The sequence below is a fragment of the Trachypithecus francoisi genome, unplaced genomic scaffold (genome assembly GCF_009764315.1).
Source record: "Trachypithecus francoisi isolate TF-2019V2 unplaced genomic scaffold, Tfra_2.0 Lachesis_group9, whole genome shotgun sequence".
Lineage (NCBI taxonomy): Eukaryota > Metazoa > Chordata > Mammalia > Primates > Cercopithecidae > Trachypithecus > Trachypithecus francoisi.
In genome coordinates this window covers 19,210,083-19,233,448 of record NW_022681474.1, presented here as the reverse complement: position 1 = coordinate 19,233,448, position 23,366 = coordinate 19,210,083, and the positions used below count along the sequence as shown (strand labels likewise).

At 39.5% G+C, this 23,366-nt stretch overlaps 1 protein-coding gene across 1 annotated transcript in view; it reads left to right on the top strand.

The window, feature by feature from the left end:
- CUBN (cubilin) overlaps positions 1-23,366 on the top strand; it is a 332,666-nt gene that overhangs the window by 224,495 nt on the left and 84,805 nt on the right. Inside the window, 11 exon segments of the mRNA XM_033208657.1 lie at positions 732-929; positions 5,989-6,135; positions 8,495-8,518; positions 8,521-8,682; positions 8,842-8,871; positions 8,874-9,023; positions 14,103-14,277; positions 15,454-15,632; positions 18,231-18,440; positions 19,094-19,234; positions 20,256-20,437. Coding sequence (XP_033064548.1) covers positions 732-929; positions 5,989-6,135; positions 8,495-8,518; positions 8,521-8,682; positions 8,842-8,871; positions 8,874-9,023; positions 14,103-14,277; positions 15,454-15,632; positions 18,231-18,440; positions 19,094-19,234; positions 20,256-20,437 — 1,598 coding nt within the window.

Genomic DNA, 23,366 nt, shown 5'->3' with positions numbered 1-23,366 from the left:
TAGCGACTTCCTGGAAAACTGCATTCTCAGGTCTTGTCTTCGCAGGACCTGGCCAAGAACTCACTCTTGTGTAAACAGCCCTGTCCCTGGGGTCTTTGCCGAAAAAAATCAGCAACAGCTGTTTCACATCACAACCGTGTGGGGCAGTGACACCAGTTACAGCTAATGAGAAACTGACCAGGAAACTTGAAAGGGAAAAATGGGGAAGGAGATGCCCACTGGGGCTTTGAAAAGCTCTGACATGTTTCTGGAAATCTAGAAGGCCACACACATAAGCCCAGCTGTATATATGCCCAAAAATAGACCCTGAGAAGGCCCTCATCTGCCACCTCAAAGTTGCCTAGATATAAATTACATAAGTAGCTATGCAAAAATGATAAAGAAACATGAGAAACACAGGAATGAATACAGTTCTACCTGAGTAATACAGGGGGTCCTCTACATGTCTTTATTGATGCCTGAATAGTCAGCACTCAATGTTAAATGGGTTATATAGCAAAATTATGGTGAAAATGAAGAACACAATGCATTTTTTTTTTTTACATCAAAGATCAATTACGGAAATTGCAGTTCTCCGAATCAGTGGGTTAAATATGATATTCATTGATTTCTCTGAGAAGTGGTTTCAACTGGTTGCTTCTTTTCAGTAGAGGGCTGTCACTTTCAGGTGAAAAAGTGCTAGCATCTTTTCCATTAGGGCTGCGTCAAAGATGTTGCTTTCTATTCTACAGGTGCTTGTGGTGGCTTCCTGAGGACAGGAGATGCACCCGTGTTTCTCTTCTCCCCGGGCTGGCCTGACAGTTACAGTAATAGAATGGACTGTACGTGGCTCATCCAGGCTCCCGACTCTACCGTGGAACTCAACATCCTTTCCCTGGACATTGAATCTCACCGAACATGTGCCTATGATAGCCTTGTGATACGAGATGGTGAGAACATTATAAAGAATGCTGAGTTTCAACCCTGACACGTATTTAGTTCTAGTCCATTATCATCATACTTGCGTACTGTCTCCATCTGTTTGGTTTGGAATTACACAGATATTATGGTCAAGGAAGGTATCAGTACCAGAATTGGCTACAACTCCTGAAGGACATAGGAAAGTATTAAATTACCTGTCGCAAAATGTCAGGAATAGTACATTTCTATAAGGAAAAAAGGCTTTTTTAGAGGCCTAAGAAGGAAAGAATAGTCTGAATGTCAACATTGTTCACCTCTCCTATTGAGGTGCCTCTGAGATAAATATTGATATTTTATACTTCTGGCTTTAAGATCCAAGTGAAAAAAATCCTTATAATTGTAATGTGACTGGACACAGTGGCTCACACCATAATCCCAGAACTTTGGGAGGTCAAGGCAGAAGGATCACTTGAGTCTAGGAGTTCAAGACCAGCCTGGGGCTGGGCGCGGTGGCTCAAGCCTGTAATCCCAGCACTTTGGGAGGCCAAGACGAGAGGATCACGAGGTCAGGAGATCGAGACTATCCTGGCTAACATGGTGAAACCCCGTCTCTACTAAAAAAAAATACAAAAAACTAGGCGGGCGCCTGTAGTCCCAGCTACTCAGGAGGCTGAGGCAGCGTAAACCCGGGAGGCACAGCTTGCAGTGAGCTGAGATCCGGCCACTGCACTCCAGCCCGGGCGACAGAGCGAGTCTCCATCTCAAACAAAAAAAAAAACCAGCCTGGGCAGCAGAATGAGACCCTGTCTCTAAAATAATAATAATAAGAATATAAAATAGTAATGTATTCATTTCTCTTTGTCCCCTGAATCTGGGTCGAACAGGTAGAATTAAGGGGTGATATTGTTGTATTCTTTCCTCTGTACACAGGCATGGTGTTGCTATGTGACATCAAGTTAGAGACATAGATATTGCTGATGTATGCCTTATGCAAAATTGGGCTTCACAGTTTGCATGGACTGGAATGAAGGAGGACAGCAGAAAGGCCACATCCTCCACATCAGTATTTCTCAGTGTGGCTCCCAGATCTACAGCGTCATTTGTTAGATGTGCACATTCTCAGCAAAAAGAAATGTGTTTGCCTTTGCCCCACAGGTTGCTAGTGTGCAAGATCTTGTCTCCCTTATCCCCGATCCCTAGACACTTGCTGAGTGAGAACAAATGGAATGGCAGAGGTGCTTTATGTCCCTTCTGTAGAGGCAGGACACTAAGTAGAGACTCAAGTCAATCGTACACACATGATGAGATGTCAAAGCATGACTCTCCCCCATCTTCCCATCGGCAGTCGGCTATCAGCACGTTGCACAGAGAAGCATCAAAGCACCAGAATGCTCTCTTCCCACCTAAGCCTTCCTGTGACACTGAAATTTAAACTTTTCATGTAATGGAAAGGATGTGTGTCCTCGCACACATAATTCTAGTGTTCAGAACCTACTAGAAGCTTTAAAAAATATTTTTAAAAAAAATCTTCAGTAGGTAACTGCATCAATGAAGTAAATTGTGGATATTCTTTTAAAATCACATTCCATTGAGTTGTTTTTGCTCCATCACTAACTTCTCTTGGAAGCCGGGAGCCTGGGGAGCAGTCCTATTTTCCTGTATGACTTTGCACAGGTCACTAAGTGGCTCCAAACCCTTTCTATCTGTGAGATAGACAAATACCTCCCTCACAGGCTTTTTCTGAGGATTAAGGAAAGTAATAAATGCAATCTTTTAGCAAAAGTACGAGCATTTTGTAGATGATGAATTTGGAATAGTTAAGATTTCAGTTTACTTAGATGGAAATTTCTGAGAGAGGTTTAATCAATGTCCTTGCTCAGGCACAGGGTGGCTTGAAAGAGCAAAAGAAACAAAGTACATGCCAAAACAACACAAATATTTTAAATTGGTTGTGCGGCCTGTCCATATGGATTCTTTTTTATGCACTGGCAATGTAAATAGATGCTCAATAAGGTTCCTTCCTTCCTCATTTGTTTAATTATTTATTCAAGAAATAGTTATTGAGTGCCTAGTCAGTTGGTGGGTATTGTAGTCATTTTCATATTGTTAATATATTTTTATGACTAAATTTTAAATCCCACTTCAATTATTTGTTCTTTGCCCAGCCAGCCTTTTGCTTCTGAGTAGCAGAAGCATGTCACATTCTGAAGCAAATATCTAAAGCCAACTGGCCACAGACAAAGATACTTATGTGCTATTCCTGCTCATGCAATTGGCCCATCATCGCAGGCCTTTGGCTGTATGAAGGCTGTGAACCTTCCTGGGCTACCCCAGAGAGAGTCATGCAGCATTCTTGGGAGAACCGAGTCACTGTCCCACCTCCTCATTCATTTCATAGAGTTGCCATGGTTTGAATGAATCATTTTCTTCCAGTTTCTTCCACATACCTACCAATTCTGCAAACCAAAGATTCCTCCAAACTGGATTCTGTGATACTACATTGGTCCTAGAAAAACTTTTAAATAGAAAAGAAATTGTATAAAAAATCAGTAATCCTTTAATCTAGTTCCAGATCTTAAGCATACTTTCTTCATGACCTTAGATAAATCATTTAATAGCATGGTTTGGGGGCATCTGAAGTTAATCTGCAAAGGTTAACATCACTGTTAACTTCTATGCTCTATGCCTTTGCATACAGCAAAGTGACTTGTGTCTCCTGTAAGATTCAGTTCCTCATATACAAAATGGGGATAAAAATAAATGCCTACCTAATAGTGTCACTGTGAAGATAAAATCAGATAGTACATGTGAAGCACTTAAAGGGGTATATAGTAATTGCTCAATAAATGTCAGTCTTGAATAATCTTGGGGCCTCAGTTTCTATATCTGTAAAATGAGGAGGTTGGCGTAGAGAAAGAATTCCCAAGTTACCTTCTAGTGCTAGCCTTTACCTTTCTTTGACTTGCCCTCCTCTTTAAAGATTAGGCTCAATCTTTATGCAATCTATATGTTGAGGTTTTTGAAGGCTCCAGAAATACCCCAGTACTCAGTATGAAGACTGAAGGGGTTGGGGGGTGGGGGGGAGGGGCAAGTAACAAACCATCTGTGATTTTTGGGTTATCTTCTCACTAATGAGTAGGCTAATCAACAAGCAGTTATTTTGAGATAAGCATTGTTTCACCAGATGATCTGGAGTGAATTTTAGAAAAGAAATCAAAATCAGTAGATTCAACTCAGTTTCATCCAGTGATAAAATATACACGTGAACTAATGACATATAATAAACTTCAAAATTTTGTAGTACAGGTGATCAGAGAATAAGTCAACAAAAAATAATATTGGGTGAAATGTATAGCAAAATAGCATGATGAAGTGCACTTACTATAAATGCAAAGGAAGTTTAAGAGATACACTGTTGAACTGTAAAGAACGCAAAAGTTTCCAGAGATCAGAAACCCTCCAAAGAGTGCCATTTCGAGCATTTTGTATTTATAACTCTGCCATTACATTTGTAATCACAAGAATAGAAAATAACTTATTTTCTAAAGTAGTTAATAATGAGTGAGTTTCAAGTTGTGGTCAGTGCCATGAAGAATCCATGTTGCTGGTTGTATAAAAGGGCATATTTGCTCATGTCTCATATTCTATTTTTGTTTTTTATAAACTTGAAATTTATTAATTGTCTGCCTTAGGACAAAAAAAAAAAAGAAAAACAACATGTTTTCCCAGCCAAGGAATCCAAGTCTGCTATAATCCCCTTTGTCCATTTTGGTTTCAGCTGGCACAGGGGCTTTGATCAAAGCTTATATCCAAGATAATCAAGATGAAAGGAGACATGAGGTGCCCCTGCTGTCCTTTGTGTCTCTATGGGGGTGGGGCACACTTGCTGGAACTCTTCTCTCACCCTCCACACAAGTGTGTGGTTGTTTTTATAACAAAACAAACAAAAGCAATGAACAAACACAAATGAAAAGTTTTGTTTAAAAAAACCCACTGGCGCTGAAGAAAGGGCATATAAAATTGCATACCTTTTGGTGAATGATATTGTAACATTTGTGTAGGATCTGAGGTCAAAAAACCAACTTTTTTTTTGTTTACCTACTTGACCTTCAGCAATCAGAATAACTGAGGTAAGAGTCTCTAATCAACACAGATATCATCACTGCACCTCCATCACTTTCCAATCCCAGATACTCTGATTTCAAGTTTTAGTGACAGGGAGAACTGGCAGCCAGTTTTTAGAAAGACGGTGGAAACTGTCGAAGAAGTCTTTATCAAAAAGGTAAAGAACCCAGCACTTTGGGAGGCTAAGGAGGGCGGATCACTTGAGATGAGGAGTTGGAGACCAGCCTGGCCAATATGGTAACACCCCCACCTCTCCTAAAAGTACAATAATTAGCCAGAAGTGGTGGTGTGCCCCTATAAAACCAGCTACTCTCTGTAATCCCAGCACTTTGGGAGGCCGAGACAGGTGGATCACGAGGTCAGGAGATCGAGACCATCCTGGCTAACACGGTGAAACCCCGTCTCTACTAAAAAATAAAAAAAAAAAAAACTAGCCGGGCGAGGTGGCGGGCGCCTGTAATCCCAGCTACTCGGGAGGCTGAGGTAGGAGAATAGTGTGAACCCGGGAGGCGGAGCTTACAGTGAGCTGAGATCCAGCCACTGCACTCCAGCCTGGGTGACAGAGCGAGACTCCATCTCAAAAAAAAAAAACAAAAACCAAAAAACCAGCTACTCAGGAGGCTGAGGCAGGAGAATCGCTTGAACCCGGGAGGCAGAGGTTGCATTAAGCCGAGATTGTGCCCCTGCACTCCAGCCTGGGCAACAGAAGAAGACTTCATCTCAAAAAAAAAAAAAAAAAAAGGAGGTGGGGTGGGGGTAAAGAGAAGGGCAGGAAGCACCACTGCAAGCTGGAGCCAGAATGATATCACCCCTGAGGGGTCCTTCTTTTTGAGAATCCCATTATCTCCTATGAATCCTGATGTTCTGAGAAAAATGTGTGAGCTGCTTTGGCTAAGCTGCAAACGATTGTAGAGTAGGTTCTCAAGACTGTATTTTCATGTTGTTGCCTTTCTTTCAATGTAGGAGACAATAACTTGGCCCAGCAGCTAGCAGTTCTCTGTGGCAGAGAGATCCCTGGGCCCATCCGGTCTACTGGAGAGCACATGTTCATCCGCTTCACCTCGGACTCCAGTGTAACCAGGGCAGGCTTCAATGCATCCTTTCACAAGAGTAATGAGTTCAAATATTTTTTTAATCCCATGTTATCTCATCTCCTCTCTTTTCCTCTCTTTCTCTCTTCCTAATATAATTTTTTTGGGCACCAGGACACAAAACAAGTCAGAGGACATGGGTCTCTGCCCAGGCTCTGGATGGCTGGCCCCCCTTACGTCAATGCCGAGTCCTGATTCAAAGCACTGGGGCCAAGTCGTACAAAAGTGTGCTGCCTTCAGGTCTCTGGGTGGGGCATCTTCACTCCAAAGGAGGTGTGTGCAGGGAATGCATGAGAGAGAGCTTTAGAGCAATTTTTCAGCCTAGCTGAGGGCTGGAACTAGATAGAGTACAGCCCACATCCATAACTCATCGAAGGATCAAAACGTCATCATTTATCCTCATAAATTATTTGGTTGAAGTCATCCATTTGAGGGTTGGCAGGAAGAGTTTGTTGCTCTTGAAATATGAATTTGATGAGTCAAAAGCAGGCACCATATATGGGATGCCATCATGCACAGTATGATTGAGACTTTTCAAACTTGACATGTGAAGTCCAGTAATAGCCTTAAATCCAAACTAAATGAAAGGTAATAAAGTAGTCCATGGAAGAATGAAAGACTCTCATGTTTTTAATCGAAAAAATAATTTCAAAGTAGATTCTCAATCTAACATTAAAAATTAATCTAGTATTTTCTCCTTGCTTATATATACCTTTTATAAAGTAGGGAGCAACTGAAGATAAATTGTGTTCCTCACGCTCAAGGGAGGCAGGCTGCATAGTGGCTTAAGAGCATGGGCTTTGGAATTAGACCTAAGATACATTTTCACCTCTACAATTTAACTAGCTGTGTGAGCTGTCTACCCTTCCTTGCCAATAAGCTTCTAGCCCGTGACAACTGGAGAATTAATGCCTGCTCCTTTCATCCTCTTCCTTCATCTCCTGCCCTCTGATTCTCATGTATATATTAATATGTATTGCAATTCATTATACATACATACATGTATGCATATGTAGGTATGTAGTGAGTGTAGAACCATTGTAATTGATTTATGTGTGTGTGTATATGTGTGTTTATATATGTATATAATATATATAAATATGTGTGTCTATCTATGTATATATACATAGTTGGCAACTCTTGGTCTAGAATATATTTCGAATTTAACCTGTGAATGGTATAATGGACTTTGGAGACTCAGAAGTGGGGAGGATGGGTGGGGTATGAGGGATAACAAACTATGTATTCGGTGTAATGTATACTAGTCAGGGAACCAGTGCACTAAAATCTCAGACTTCACCAGTATGCAATTCATCCATGTAACCAAAAACCACTTGTACCCCAATTAGATAGATAGATAGATAAGAAAAAAATTTCACCTTTGAAACCTGAACACTTTATTCCCACGCTTTTCCACGCCACCCCCCCAATTCTACACTCTTCACAATCTTAGCAAATGGAAAGTCCATTTTTCTCATTATTTAAGTCAAAAATCTTTATGTTATTTTAACTTTTCTGTTTGTCTCACACTTAACAATCAAATCACACTGGTTCTACCTTAACAATGTATCTAGATTCCAACCACGTCTCTGCATTTCTGTTGCTACCACCCTAGCTCACACATTTATCATCTCTCCTTGGCCTCAGGCAGTCCCCTCCTTATTGGACACTCTGCTCCTGCCCTTCCCTGCCCTCCAACCCTTACAGTCTAAGGACTGCACAGAGAGTGATATTTTCAAACTTAAGTGAGATCATGCCATTCTGATGCCCAAAACCCTTCAGTGTCTTCCTCTTCTTACTCAGAGTAAGTCTTTTCAGTTTCCTGCATGACCTAGCCATGCTACCTTTGGAATCTCTCATTCTGCCTCATCCCTTCTGACTTCCATCATGTACCTCTAACACATGATACCTTTACACTAACTGTTTTCTGAACTGGAATGTTTTCTGCCCCATAACCATCTGGCTTGATCCTTCATTTCATTCATGTCTCTGCTAAGATGTTACTCCAGTGACGTGGCTTTTATAACTTAACTCTAACAATAAAGTACCCTTCTCCCTCCTCTCATCCATTTTTCTTTATAGAATTTATCACCATCTCACATATTATGTATTTGTTTATTGTATGTCTTTATGAAAGCAGGTAATTTGTCTCGATTGCTTACCTCTATATCCCAGATCTCAATGACCACCACAAACTGAGTAGCCAATAGCATGTGCTCAATACATGCTTGTTATAATAATCATTTCCTACACTCTGGCTTTATTTTCAAGCATTTTTATTGTCTATACTTTGAAACTCCCCCAAGAAAACTAAGAAAGCATAAAAATCCAGTTACCAATGCTATTTAAGTAACCTACCTTTGTTTCTTTGTGGGAAGGCTGCAGTAAATATTTGCATGCAGACAAGGGATCATCACATCCCCCAAGTATCCGGAGACCTATCCATCCAACCTCAACTGTTCTTGGCACGTCCTGGTCCAAAGTGGCCTGACCATTGCTGTTCATTTTGAACAGCCTTTCCAAATTCCAAATGGAGATTCTTCTGGCCACCAGGGTGATTACTTCGTGGTAGATCTTGCTTGCTACCTTTTCTAATTACGTTTTCCATAGACTTTACTCAGAAAACAAAGTGATAATTTTTCTCTCCTGGACATAAATGGGTAAGAATTACGTACCCCTTCTTTTGCAATGTAAAGGAGTTGATGTGATTTTAATTTGTCTTTCTTGCTAAGGAATGGTCCTGATATTCTCTACTCTTTGGAGCCTGTGGAGGGATTGGTCATTTTTGTGGCAGCCATGCTTCACCGACTCTGTTCACCTCAGATAATCAAATGTTTGTTCAGTTAATTTCTGATTATAGTAATGAAGGGCAAGGATTTAAGATCAAATATGAGGCAAAGAGTTTAGGTAAATATTTTTACTGAGAATTATATCTACTTTTCCTGCAATTGCTTGGTCATCTTTGATTAAATAGATTTGAGAAAAAACATATAAAGTTTTCTTTTTTGAACTAACAGTAATAGAATTAATAAGAATGCCTACTCTTAAGTACTTATTATGTTTGATACATTCAATATCTCATTGTGACTTTTCAAGTAAAGTATCATTGTTTCCATTTTAAAAATAAGTAAAATGAGGCTTGGACTTTTCCGAGGCCACATATCTAATTAGTGATCAAAGTGAAATTTTCCATGAGTATAAGATAAACTATTCTTCTTGATCCCTGAAATTCCTTAGACCTTTCCATTATAAGATGTCTAACTGTAAGTTAATTTTAGTTATAGAAACATTGTAAGAATTACATTTGCCTTATTTTCTAATAATTTGTGTGCTGTTTTAAAGAACACATAATCTTTTGATTCTATTACTGATTTAATTACACATTACATGAGATCCTTAATTGCTTGTACTTAATTACACTTGATTATAATTGCATTTAATTCTACTGTAATGATTTGACTTTGGTGACATTTACTTTTTAGTACTGTTTAATTGAAAAATAAATAAATAAATAAAATATGATAAATTTTTGCTTTTGTCCCACCAGAAGTTAGATAATACAGATTTCAAAATGATCCTACGACTTGTATCCCAGGTTCCTAAAAAAAAATATATATCTCAATGAAATCATATGTTTTATTGCACATTGTATGAGATTTAAAGTCAATATCATTTCTTCATTTTGGTAAAATAAATGAGTAAGAGTGTTTACGAAATGACACACAGAAATAATAAAATAGCTGGAGTAAGGTCCAAAACACCAGGGAAGGGGCTTTGGTCACTTCCTAGTGCACAGAGCTCTGGCACAAGGAGGGAGCTTTAATGCAACTCTCTGGGCACCTGCACTATGGGTTTCTAGGCTGGGACTTTCTCATCCCTCTCTCTCTCCATGCTGAGCTCTGCAGTTGAGTCACAAATGGGAAGGTTTTCACCTGGTACCAAAGCATTTCGAGAGTAGCAGTGTCTTGAGTCTAGTGAGTAGACATCAGACCATCCTACAGAACTCTACTTTTCTATTTTTATTTATGACAGACTCAGTCTTTTTTTCTTTCTTGAGACAGGTCTTGCTCTGTCACCCAGGCTAGAGTGCAGTGGTGGGATCTCAGCTCACTGCAACCTCCGCCTCCCAGGCTCAAGTGATTGCCCTTACTCAGCCTCCCTAGAAGCTGGGATTACAGGTATGTATCATCACACCCAGCTAATTTTTGCATTTTTGGTAAAGATGGGATTTCACCATGTTGCCTAGGCTGGTCTTGAACTCCTGAGCTCAGGTGAGCCTCTTACCTTGGCCTCCAAAGTGCTAAGATTACTGGAGTGAGCCACCGTCCCCAACCAATAGACTCAGTCTTGATTTATATTTTTAAAGTCAACATTTAGTGGTAATTCAGATACACTAAGTGATACACTAAGGGTGTATTTGACATTGCATCTCTTCTGTTCCTTTGTGGATTCACTGTTCATGCAAGTATTGTTATGGCCATTACTTCCTCCCTGTCTTTCTTAAAGCTTATTATGACTGCTGTTAACATCAGACTTAAAAGTCTGAATTTCACAACCTCTTGTTGGCAACCTGAAACAACAGCATCACTCTTAGTTCTCTCTACTTAACCAACTCAACCATGTTCCATAACTATAGCCATCCTCCTACTTCCCACATCTATCTGGCTATCTTCCCACTATATCTACTTCCATGCCACTGCCATTTCTCAGCCTTTAACCTAGGTTCTTTTGTGAACATCTTTCGATATTGAATCACCTAGTTTTGTACCATTTTTCTCCAGAGACACTCTTTTGCTATGGTTGATTGAGATTTCTAGGACCCTGTGGTAGATGCCTTTTATTCTCACCTGATTAATAGGCCTATTGATTAATTAATCAAACATTTACAAGGTGTTTCACATCATGCAAACCACCAAGTTCTGCCAAGGAGTTCACAGTGTGGTAGAGGGGACAGACAAGCAAGAGTGCAATTAGAACAATGTAGGGCTGGGCATGGTGGTTCGTGCCTGTAATCCCAGCACTTTCCAAGGCAGGAAGATCACTTGAGTTTAGGAGTTTTAGACCAACCTGTGCAACATAGGAAGACCTTGTCTCTACCAAAAAAGTTTTCAAAGTAGCTGAACATGGTGGTGCACTTCTGTGGTTTCAGCTACTCAGTAAGCTGAGTTGGGAGGATCCCTTGAGCCCAGGAAGTTGAGGCTGCAGTGAGCCATGATCATACCATTGCACACCCTGGGTGACAGAGCAAGACCTTGTCTCAAAAAAAAAAAAAAAAAAAAAAAACAACAAAAAACACATGGTATATGGTATAATCAGTGCTAGAAAGAGGAATGTATGGAACAGAAACACCTACTTCAGCTCAGGACATCAGAGAGGGCTCCAGAGGAAGTAGATGAAGAGATTTGCCAATCAGTGATAAACAGATGTGAGTGCATAGAAAGTCTCAATGTTACAAGTCATATTCAATAATTTGAAAGAATTCACCACTGCTTTAAAATAGAGTCCAAAAGAGGTAAACATAATAGTGATGAAGCAGGCAGGAATCACTGTGCTCAGGGCCATGGATGCCACCATAAGTTAGTTACGTGTTCACCAAAAGGTAGTGGGAGGCATTGGAAGATTTTACACCAAAGCCTGAACAGTGTGATCAGATTAAAAACACTAATGTGGCTGCAACACTGAAAACATTGGAGGCAGGGAAGACTAAAGAGAGAGAGACCAGATGAAAGCGTAACTTAGGAAAAAATATTACTCCCTGCACTAAGGCAATGCCAGTAAGAAAGTAGGAGAGAGGGCATATCAAAGAATTATCAGTATGGGATGGAATGAATTTGGAGGTCAGCTGGATGTGAGGCAGGAGGGAAGGGATGGGAGAAGCCTTAGAAGCAGTTGTTGGGATTTTGGCTGAGTGGATCCATTCATCCCACAGACATTTATTAAGAACTTTCCATGGGACAGATACTGTATTAGGTCCCAGGGATATAGCAGTAAACAAACAAAATCCATGTCCTCATGGAGCCTAATTCTAGTGTTAAGACTCAGACAATAAATAAGTAAAATATGTAATATGTCATATGGTGAAAGGTATCAAGGAGAAAAATAAGGCAGTAAGGTGGATACGGAGTGTCCGTAGGAAGAGGGGCTGCCGCTGTCGTCAGCAGACTCTGGTATGGAACTCTGGAAGATGAGCAAATGAGAGTGCTCATTTGAGACATGTTCAGTTTGAAACCTCTGAATTACCTCCACTGGAGATGCCCACTAAGTGGTCGGAACAGGAGTCTGTAGGGCAGAACAGAGGCCTAGACTGAATCTGTAAATATGGGAATTGTTAAGAGACTGCTTATAGTTGAAGTCATCAGGATGTATAACAGCAATTGGGGAATTATTTAGAGTGAAATGAAAGGCCTACAGGAGGATTCCTGAGGGCCTTCAGCAATGTCAGGGAAGCCCTGGAGAGAGGCGCCCAAGAACCAGAGGAAGAATGATGCGAGGAGTAAAAGGAGGAGAAGAGCTTGGTGTCACAGAAGTCAAGGGACAAAGATGTAAAGAAGGACAATGTGATCATGTTAAAAGCTGTGGATATAAAATAAGAATTTAAAAAGTTATTTGGGCATATAACTGTGAGGTGACTTGGGAGAACATGAGTGCTTTCATAGAATTGAAGAAAGAAGGGTGAAAAGAGAGAGAGAGAGATGGACAGAGAGAGAGAGAGATTAAATAGGGCAAGATCCCAGAGGAGAAAATAGGATGGGAACTTGATCCAGAGATACAGGAAGATAATATACAGAGGGTAAAATAGAGCGTAAAGATGTGGATGAATTTATTAAGGATAGTAACAAATGAAGGATAACAAATGGAAGGGATTATCATGTAATTGTTTCACTTTCTTTGTAAAATGGAACCTAATGTAGTGTGCTGAGAACCAAGAGGACATGGGGAAAGTCAAGGGTTTAGGGAATAAAGTTCCAAATGGCTGTCATAGTTTATATGAAAAGAAATGGGTGAATTGCTTGGCGGTATTGAGATGGAAGAACATATATTTGCAGGGGCATCAATTTCCATGAATGAATGGCTTGAATCGAACACAACTACGGAGTTGGTATTTTGCAAGGGAAGTCTGAAGGAAAGACATGAAGCAAGGGAGTTGGAGGTCATCAAAGGGATTTGCAATTTAGAGTTTCAGAGATGGGGGAGTTAGACATATTGACAGAATTCAGGATGTGACTATAAGTGGATGAGTGACAGTGGACATAAATATTGCTAGAGTTGAGCAGATCAAGTATGTATACGGCTAAGTGATTGGACAGGTTAGTTTCATTGGCATTGTAAGTACTTTTATTCCTATCTGGTTTGTTTGTTGAAAATGCCAAAGAATATTTATTGATAATAAAAAAATATTTTGTGATAATGCTTTGGTTTTTTAGAACAGTAATATTAAAAAGCTCCTTTATCCTCTGGCATAACATGGCTAATAAATTGTCTCATGCCATTGATCTTGTTTCTCAAATGCATCTAAATCCTGAAGAAACGTAATGAATGAATGCTCCCAGATTGTGCAAAGATATATCTGCTTAGTCTTTTAAATATACCAAGATCATAGCTCTGCATCATTCTTCTGTACTGAATGCTCAGGGGGAGGCTGTAACTGCTAGCATACTTACATGCTTATCGAAGTGGTGGATATTTATTCATGCTTCTGTGATGTTCTGCCCCGTGCACCATGTGCCATAATCATTTGGTTGGCTTTAAGAAAGAATGAAATTTCCAATGAGAATAGACGGTCTGGCAAATTAAAAAGTGTCACACCTGGTAGCTCCCTCGATAGCATATTGAGAATTTGTTTGCTGGAAAAGAAAATGAGGATCATAATAGATGAAGGGAAATAGAGACAAAATACAGAGAAGTTGACTTTAAAAGATGATTTGTGGCCATTGATTGAATCCCCTTCACCAGATCGTAGACTGATTTAACTGTGTTTGCTGACAGCCTGTGGGGGCAGTGTCTACATCCATGATGCTGATTCTGCTGGGTATGTGACCTCCCCCAACCACCCTGATAATTATCCCCCGCACGCTGATTGCATTTGGATCTTAGCGGCTCCACCGGAAACACGCATACAGCTGCAATTTGAAGATCAATTCGATATTGAAGTAACACCCAAGTATGTCACTTCCATTTTCATCTTTTTTCCTACCCAAAGTTAGTATTTTTTAACTGTCATGTCTCAAAATAGTCCATTTCTTTCAGTAGCATACTGCAAGGAAATCTAGGGGCAAAGGGAAATGCTTAATGACTCAGGCCTGAAAACACAGTCGGCCAGTCACTCTCCCATCAGCTGAGCAGGTTATGTACATGGATACTGTCCCTTGTGACCTTAGACACTTCCTGCAAGGGACACTGAGGGTGGCTACTTGAGATTGATGTTATCCATTCTTCCTCCCACAGGAAATATATCGTGTTTCTGATAGATGAATATTTATTTGCCTAGCCTCATATTCGGTGTCACAAATGATAAAACATCTGTTTAACAAATGGGAATTTGTGTGGTGTGTCACCAGGAGTCACCAGTGTCAGAACAGTACTAAAGCATGCACAGTATAATTTCTCAGTCTTTATTTAATAAGAGTTCTGAAAGGATTACAAACCAGAGAGTAAGTCTTACTATGTTAAAGAGAAAGAAAAACTACATAGATTGTAAAAAAAAAAAAAAACACATTTTTATCTTTCCTTGAACAAAAGCATGTGTACATTTGCATGAATGCAGCTGTGGTACAAAACTTGGATATAAGAGCTTGTGTTGCTATTTCTGGCACTGCGTCTAATACTACTCTTCCACTCATGGAGCATTAATTGGCTCATGTGACTTCCTGAAGAAACGCTAGATACATGCTTATCTACGTTTATGGACACAGAAAATTCCAGTTGGGACGCTCCATTAGTCCCAGTTACAGAGCTGTTAGAGAATTTATCTTTGTCATGTGAAATGTATCAAATCCTTGTGTGGAGCAAAATACTTGTTGTTTTTTGAAATTCATAGGGACTAATTTGAAAACAACATTTATATTTGTAAAACCAATACAGAATATGGAAGGGAAGTGAATATTCTTGAATGTAGAACATGTAAAACCTGTCTTTTGACCTACTAATAAAAGAATGTGTTATTAGGAAAATATCATACAGCATTTTAAAGTGGCGTGGCTTATGCTGATTCTATCATAGTCTTTTATGCTAGGAAACGATGATTTAATAGTATCTTCAAAGAAAGTAAGTGAGATTGTCATTATCAAAATAAGGCATTTGACCATGTAAATTTAACAGAATTTTGTTTCCACTTCAGCTGTACTTCCAACTACCTTGAGTTGCGGGATGGAGTGGATTCAGATGCACCAATACTTTCCAAATTTTGTGGGACGTCTTTGCCCAGCAGTCAGTGGTCCTCAGGAGAGGTTATGTATTTGAGATTTCGATCTGACAACAGCCCCACACATGTGGGATTCAAGGCCAAGTATTCCATAGGTAATAATTTTTTTGAAACTTTTGTTTTAGGTTCAGAGGTACATGTGCAGGTTTGTTATATAGTTAAATTCGTGCTTGGAGGTTCGTTGTAGAGATTATTTCATCAGCCAAGTACTAAGCCTATAACCTAATAGTTATTTTTTCTGCTCCTCTCCCTTCTCCCATCCTCCACCCTATCAAATGAAAAAAACATCCCATGCTCATGGATAGGAAGAATCAATATTATTAAAATGGCCATACTCCTCCCCAAAATTTACAGATTCAATGCGATTCCTATCAAACTATTATGACATTCTTTACAGAACTAGAAAAAACAATTTTAAAACTCATATGGACCCCAAAAAGAACCCAAATAACCAAGGCAATCCTAAACAAAAAGAACAAAGCTAGAGGCATCACAATACCTGACTTGAAACTATACTACAGGACTACAGTAACCAAAACAGCATGGTACTGGTACAAAAATAGACACATAGACCAATAGAACGGAATAGAGAGCTCAGAAATAGGGTCTCACAGCTACAGGCATCTGATCTTCAACAAAGCTGACAAAAGCAAGCAGTGGGGAAAAGATCCCTATTCAATAAATGATGCTGGGAGAATTGGCCAGCAGTATGCAGAAGATTGAAACTGGACCCCTTCCATATACCATATACAAAAATTAGTTCAAGATGGAGTAAAGACTTAACTGTAAGATACAAAATTATAAAAACCCTGGGAAACATTTTTATATTAAATAAAAGAGTTATTATAGAATGAATATGTTAAAACTTTTTTTAAAACCATGACTTTTTTAAAATAAGTCTTTCTATTTGCCTAATTTAAAAAATATTTTAATGCTAGAAATAAGTAAGGTGTGTAAATGTTTGAAATCACAGTCATTAGTCAACTTTAATTTCTCTTTTAATTTTCATTTTAAAACATAATCTTAGTAAACTTGAATATTTTATATTTTCTCTAACTTATTTGTGAAGAAATATATGTAGTTAAACTCCTGTTTCTTCAGCTTACTATGAAATACAGTAGTTCTCTCTTATCCATGGTTTAAATGCCCTTGGTAAACAGAGGCCCCAAAATAGGTGAGTACAGTACACCAAGATATTTTGAGAGACCACATTTACATAACTTTTCTTACAGTATACTGTTATGATTCTTCCATTTTATTATTATTGTTGTTAATCTCTTATTATGTCTAATTTATACAGCAAACTTTATCATAGGTACATAAATAGAGAAAAAATAGTCTATATGTCTGTATAGGGTTTGGTACTATCCAAGGTTTTAGGCACTCACTGGGGGTCTTGGAATGTATCCCCCAAGGAAGAGGAAGAACTGCAGTATGTTTATTACTTTAAGTAATAAAACTATTTAAGAACCAGATAACTATATTTAGAACAGCGTCTTTGAATTCCTCATCATATATAAAATAATTAAGCTTTTTTTTTCTCTGAGTCTCTAGTATCAAATCAGTCACTGGATAAAAAGCAAACATGACAGTGGGGCATGGTGGCTCATGCCTGTAATCCCAGCACTTTGGGAGGCCAAGGCAGGTGGATCACGAGGTCAGGAGTTCAAGACCAGCTTGACCAAGATGGTGAAACCCCGTCTCTACTAAAAATACAAAAATTAGCTAGGCATGGTGGTGGGCGCCTGTAATTCCTACTACTCAGGAGGCTGAGGAGAGAATTGCTTGAACCCGGGAGGTGGAGGTTGCAGTGAGCCGAGATGGCACCACTGCACTCTAGGCTGGGTGACAGAGAGAGAGACTGTCTCGAAAAAAAAAAAAAAAAAGAAAAAAAAGAAAAGAAAAAAAAAAGAAAGCAAATATGCCTATTCCACATTTTGATTTCCTTATTTAAAAAATGAGCGGTAACTTTGCTTGTTGAAGATTCACTAAGGTTCACTATAATATGGTCACAATAGCACATAATTTGATATCTAATAGGTCTAGACACAAACCAAACAAATATTTAATACAGTGAAAGTTCAGAAAGACTAGTGGTAACAATGTTTAACTACACCATAGATCATGTTATATCCTGAGTCAAGCTGCATATAATTCAATTAGCTATCACACCCAGCTAGTAAGACATAATTGAAGAGTAATTTTCAAGGCCCTGAGATATCAGTTACTGTAGTGAACTGTTTAGTTGAGAGTAAAACTAGAAATGGCAGGCATCTCCACAGTACCCCTTCCAGCTGAGCATGGGTTCAGTCTTTAGGATCAACACAGGGTACTAGGCAGGCCAGATCAGCCTATCAGTTGGTCTTGAGATGAAACTTAATTGCAACTAATAGCTCTTACATAGTGTCCCAAAATAATTAATGTGACATTACAGAATATTCCATTTAGTCGTCATCTTCTGTTTCCCATTATTGAATTAGACTTGTGGTATCATTTCTGTTTACATCAATGGTAGAATTCAAATAATGAGGAAAGCACTAACCATTTTCAGAATTTTAAAAACTTCAATTCAGAGTCACTTGGCACCTAAAAGTTTTCAAATGTGCTGGTGAAATGAAGAAAACAAAATTTGTAATAGAATCAATCTTTCTTGCTTGCTTATTTATTTATTTGTTTGTTTGTTTATTTTGCAGCTCAGTGTGGGGGAAGAGTAACAGGGCAAAGCGGTGTTGTTGAAAGCATTGGACATCCAACACTTCCATATAGAGACAACTTATTCTGTGAGTGGCATCTCCAGGGGCTCTCCGGACACTATCTCACCATCTCTTTTGAAGATTTTAACCTTCAGAATTCCTCTGGCTGTGAAAAAGACTTCGTGGAGATCTGGGACAATCATACCTCTGGTTAGTGAAATGTATCTGCTCTCTTTTGGGTGTTTATTTTCACATGTACTTATTTAGCCTCTGAAGTTTCTTCACTTCCAAGAAAGGCAAAAGCATGTCTATACTCTGCAGAGAAGTACAGACTAATGAGTTTTGGGCAGTACTGGCGATTCTGTCCCTCAATTCTACCATTAACAACGGATGCCCAGAGCCCGGGTGTCATATAGCCCACCCTAGAGGCCACTTGAGGAGAGCAACGGTATTGGGAAGGCACCTCTTGCTGCTGAGACATCCCATTGCCACATGATGCGATTATTTGAGGGGTGTTCTATAGCTTGAGAAGGGGAAGGGGCCATGCATGTCTCGTAGTGGTGGCATAAGGCAGATATTTGTCACTCTGTTGTCTCAGATCATTTTTTCAACCAAATGAGCAAGGCTTCCACATGGTGCTGAGATATCCTTCCTCTAATTGGTTGCATTTTTTTCACTTCTTCATATATTTGAATATGTTCATTTTTATTCATGTTTTCCTGTTGTCTTGACAGAGATTAATGTTTCTTCATAGGCAGGGTCTTGTTTTTTATTATTTTCTTTGTATACACAGGACATCTCGAATAGAGGTTAAAAGAAATCAATCACCTGGACATGTATATTTAATTATTTGCCTCTCACAGGAAACATCTTGGGCAGATACTGTGGAAACACTATTCCTGACAACGTAGATACTTCTAGCAATACTGCTGTGGTCAGGTTTGTCACAGACGGCTCTCTGACTGCCTCAGGATTCAGACTGCGATTTGAATCCAGTGTGGAAGGTGAGTGCATTGATTCATTCAACACAACATTGAGCACCTGCATTGGACAGACACTATGCTAGGCACTGGTGTTACAATATTTGAAAAACAAAACAAAACATGACCCCTATTTTCTTGGACCTCAATCAAAAAGTCACAGTGATAAATGAAAAATTACAGCTGTGATCAATGCTATAAGGGAAAATAACTAGTATCACGAGAGTTATAATAAGAGGATGAGAGTTATACTGTAATGCCCGCCTTAAGAGAGTCCTGTAGTTACTCAGAATTTGTCTTACTGCAAACCCAACAAACTCAGATGAAATAAACATCTTGTTCAGAAAAACTGGGTACTTAACATTAACTTTCTGATTTTCCTCTTTTTTTTTTTTTTTGGAAACATGAGGTCTTGCCTTGACCTCCCAAAGTGCTGGGGTTACAGGTGTAAGCCACCACTCCTGGCCAATTTTCTTGATTTTTTTTTTTTTTTTTGAGACAGAGTCTTGCTCTGTTGTCCAGGCTGGAGTGCATGATATCAGCTCACTGCAACCTCTGCCTCCCAGGTTCAAGCAATTCTCCTGCCTCAGACTCCTGAGTAGCTGAGATTACAGGCACACGCCACAATGCCCGGCTAATTTTTGTATTTTTAGTAGAGATGGGGTTTCACCATGTTGGTCAGGCTGGTCTTGAACTCCTGGCCTTGTGATCTGCCTGCCTCAGCCTCCCAAAGTGCTACAAGTGTGAGCCACCGTGCCTGGCCTGATTTTCCTGATTCTTAAATTCATTACATTCACTGATCTCTCATTTCTTGGGCCATGATGATAATTAAATTGCTGCCTGTGGACTATCATCCATGGAAGGCAGAGTTAAATATTAATAGAGATAAAAAAGTGAATGTATATGTTCACTAAAATCCTTATGCACATAAATAAATACGGAGAATAATTTTGTCTAGAAGGCTAATTTTTAAATACCTGAATTTTGAGAGCTTTCCTGATGAAAGACATTTTGATTTGATCTTGGCTTTTTTCCCCCACATCAGAGTGTGGTGGGGATCTTCAGGGCTCTACTGGAACATTTACTTCTCCCAACTACCCGAACCCAAATCCTCACGGCCGGATCTGCGAGTGGAGAATCACCGCGCCGGAGGGAAGGCGGATCACCCTAACGTTTAACAACCTGAGGCTGGCCATGCATCCGTCCTGCGACAATGAGCACGTGATAGTAAGTGTTCCCTGCAGCCTGAGATGTTATATTCCATCGTTGAAAGAGTTTACTGACCCATGAATCATAGTCAAAAAGCTAGGTCAGGAAAATTGCCATCTATGCAACTATAACTCAAATTCTAAGTATTGTTGAGAGAACAAAATCACAGTAACCTGTCAAAATAATTGTAAAAGTTGTTTTAAGAGACTATCAGCTATCACTCTGTGCATCAGGGTCATGGAATACATTTTAAGAGTGAATGATCATGACAAATAGCAAAACTGGGGAGGCTGTGGGAAGCTAAGCCTACAGCGGCACATAGCTGAATGGGACCAGAGTCACGGCACAAACCACCACGAAAGTTCTGAGCAGATGGGTGGTCCTGCATAATCACTGCTCTTTCCAGGGGTGCAGAGGGCCTCTTGGTGGGAAAGCACTGCTACGTGGCCTCCATGTCGCAAACTCCAGTGGTTTCAGATGTGCCCTCAGCACTCTCTGCTTCCTGCAGTAAAAGAAAGCGCATGAGATCCCTGAGTGTGAATAACAAATAGATTGTTAACTGTGAAGTACTGTGTGTGTGTAGATAGGTAGATTGGATTAATATTAGTAAATTTCTCCACCCAACTTACCCCTTCTGCAGTATTTGTTATCTCAGTAAATAATTCCAGACTTATGGTTGCTCAGGTCAAAAATCTCGATGTCTATTTTGGAATCCTTCCTCTCACACCCTATATGGCACCTATAAGCAAGTCCCATTGGGTGTATCTTTAAAAATATCCACAATTGAACTACTTCTCATCGTATCTACTACTACCACCACCACTGTTCACTTGGATTATTTTAGGAAGTTCCACCTGTCCCCCTTGTTCGGCTCTCATCTCCCTACATTCTCAACACAGCAGCTTCTGATGGTTTTAAACCTCAATCAGATCATATTGCTCCCTTTGAAAATCCTCTAATGACTTCTCATCTCACTCAGAGGAAAACCCCAAATTGCACCTGTGGCCCGCCTGGCTGCCACTTATCTGCTGCCCCTCCCTCTTCTACCTGTCTGTCTTATCTCAAACTCCTCTCTGCTTGCTGGGATCCAGCCACCCCTGGCCTCCATTCTGTTCCCTGAATGCGCTGAGATGCTCCCCATCTGGATGTTGCCCTCATCTGGAATGCCCCTCCCCAGATGGCCTGCTCCACACCCTCACTTCACTGGGGTCTCTGCTCGAATGCCTTTTAATCCATAAGGTCTAAGTACCTTATATTACAGACCCCACCCTGGCCTGACCCGTCTCTGCCATGTTGTTTTACAGCACTTCACACCTGCTGCCATACATTATTTTGATTTGTTCATCAGTTTATTGTCTGCTTCCCCCACTAGAATGTAAGCATTCTAGCCATGGCTTGAGAATATGGCTTGAGGTCAAGCCAGAGTTTCATTTACTGCTGGGGATTCACTGAATCCCCAGTGCCTGTACATAATAGAGATAAATAATTGTTGAATGAATGGATATCAGCGGTACTATCATTATACCTTTAGTAACAAGCCACTTTTGTTGTCAGTTTAATTGTCAACTGTTGGGTAGTGAATTTCAAAAATATGAAATATCTTTGTATCTTATGACCACTTTGTATTGCCGTAAAATGATCTCATTCAACCTTCAAATTTTATTTCCAAGTTCTAATATCTGAAGGACTGAACTGTTGTCTTTCAAATCTTGAAAATAAGAAACCAAGTGGGTTTTCTTTTATTTGAGAGCCAGGAAATTTTGGACTAAGATTGTTTATTATAAGAAACTTTTTTCCCATTATTGATTGAATATATATGAACAAAGATGAAGTAGAAAAAATAATGGCCACTCCCACTATACCATATTTTGATTCATTTTCTCATCTCTTCTTGGCAAAGCATACTTTATGTACTTGTAATCATGAGATATAAATCCACTTGAATTCTGATTTTAGTCCATTTTTCCGATTATAAATATAATGGTTGCTTATTGAGCAATATTTGGAGAGTTCAGAAAATAAATAACAGTTTTTTTTACCTTTGAAATTATTTTCAGAGTTTAAGTCATACTGAATATAATGATTATCAGGAATTTTACAAGTAGAGGATTCACATATCCTTAGGAAAGAGAATATGAACAGTCATAGTTTTAGAGCTCAAATAAAGATGAAAGTTATAGCCACAACCACAATTCCAAAGCAGATCTTACTTGTCATCTCCCTATCCCTTAATTATCAACTTATAACTCTTGCAGCTACTGCTGGTTGGTTTTATGTCATTATTCCTAAATAATATTCCTGTTCTACTACTCCTTGCATTTTTTGGACATTATCTATCCACATCCTACTCTGGAAGATGAAAATTACCCCCCTGCCACCACAAACACACATGGGGTATTCACAGTTTATGTGCTTTCCCAATTGTCTCCCAAAATACGTATGTCACAGCTTTTGCTTAAATTGTCATTCAGTTGACATTACCGTGATTATGTAAACACCATTCACAACTGAGCCAAGTAGTGTACTATGGCAACGTTTGCTTTTGTTTTCCTAAGGAATAATAATCATGTCCTCTTTACATTTTCTTGGGTTTTATGCATTGATCACCAATTCTTCCACACCCTTTCCACCCTGGGTGTGCATCTTCACCTTCTGTAGTAAAACATATCAGTCCCATTTCTTTTCCTCAGTAATATCCTTCCTTCAGCCTTTGTCCATCAGCTGCAAACCTGATGCTAGCTGTCATTTCAGAATTTCCCTTTGTCTTCAGATTTGCAAGTTCCTTCATTCTGCTCCTGGGCTAGAAAGCTGGCTTTGTGATGCTATGCAAGTCCCTTTCTTGATTAATTTCCTCTTTTGGTGAGGCATACCCTCTTGTAGCTCCCCAAGGACAAGGGCAAGGGCAATACATTTTTTCAGAAATGATATACCTGAAATTATCTTTATT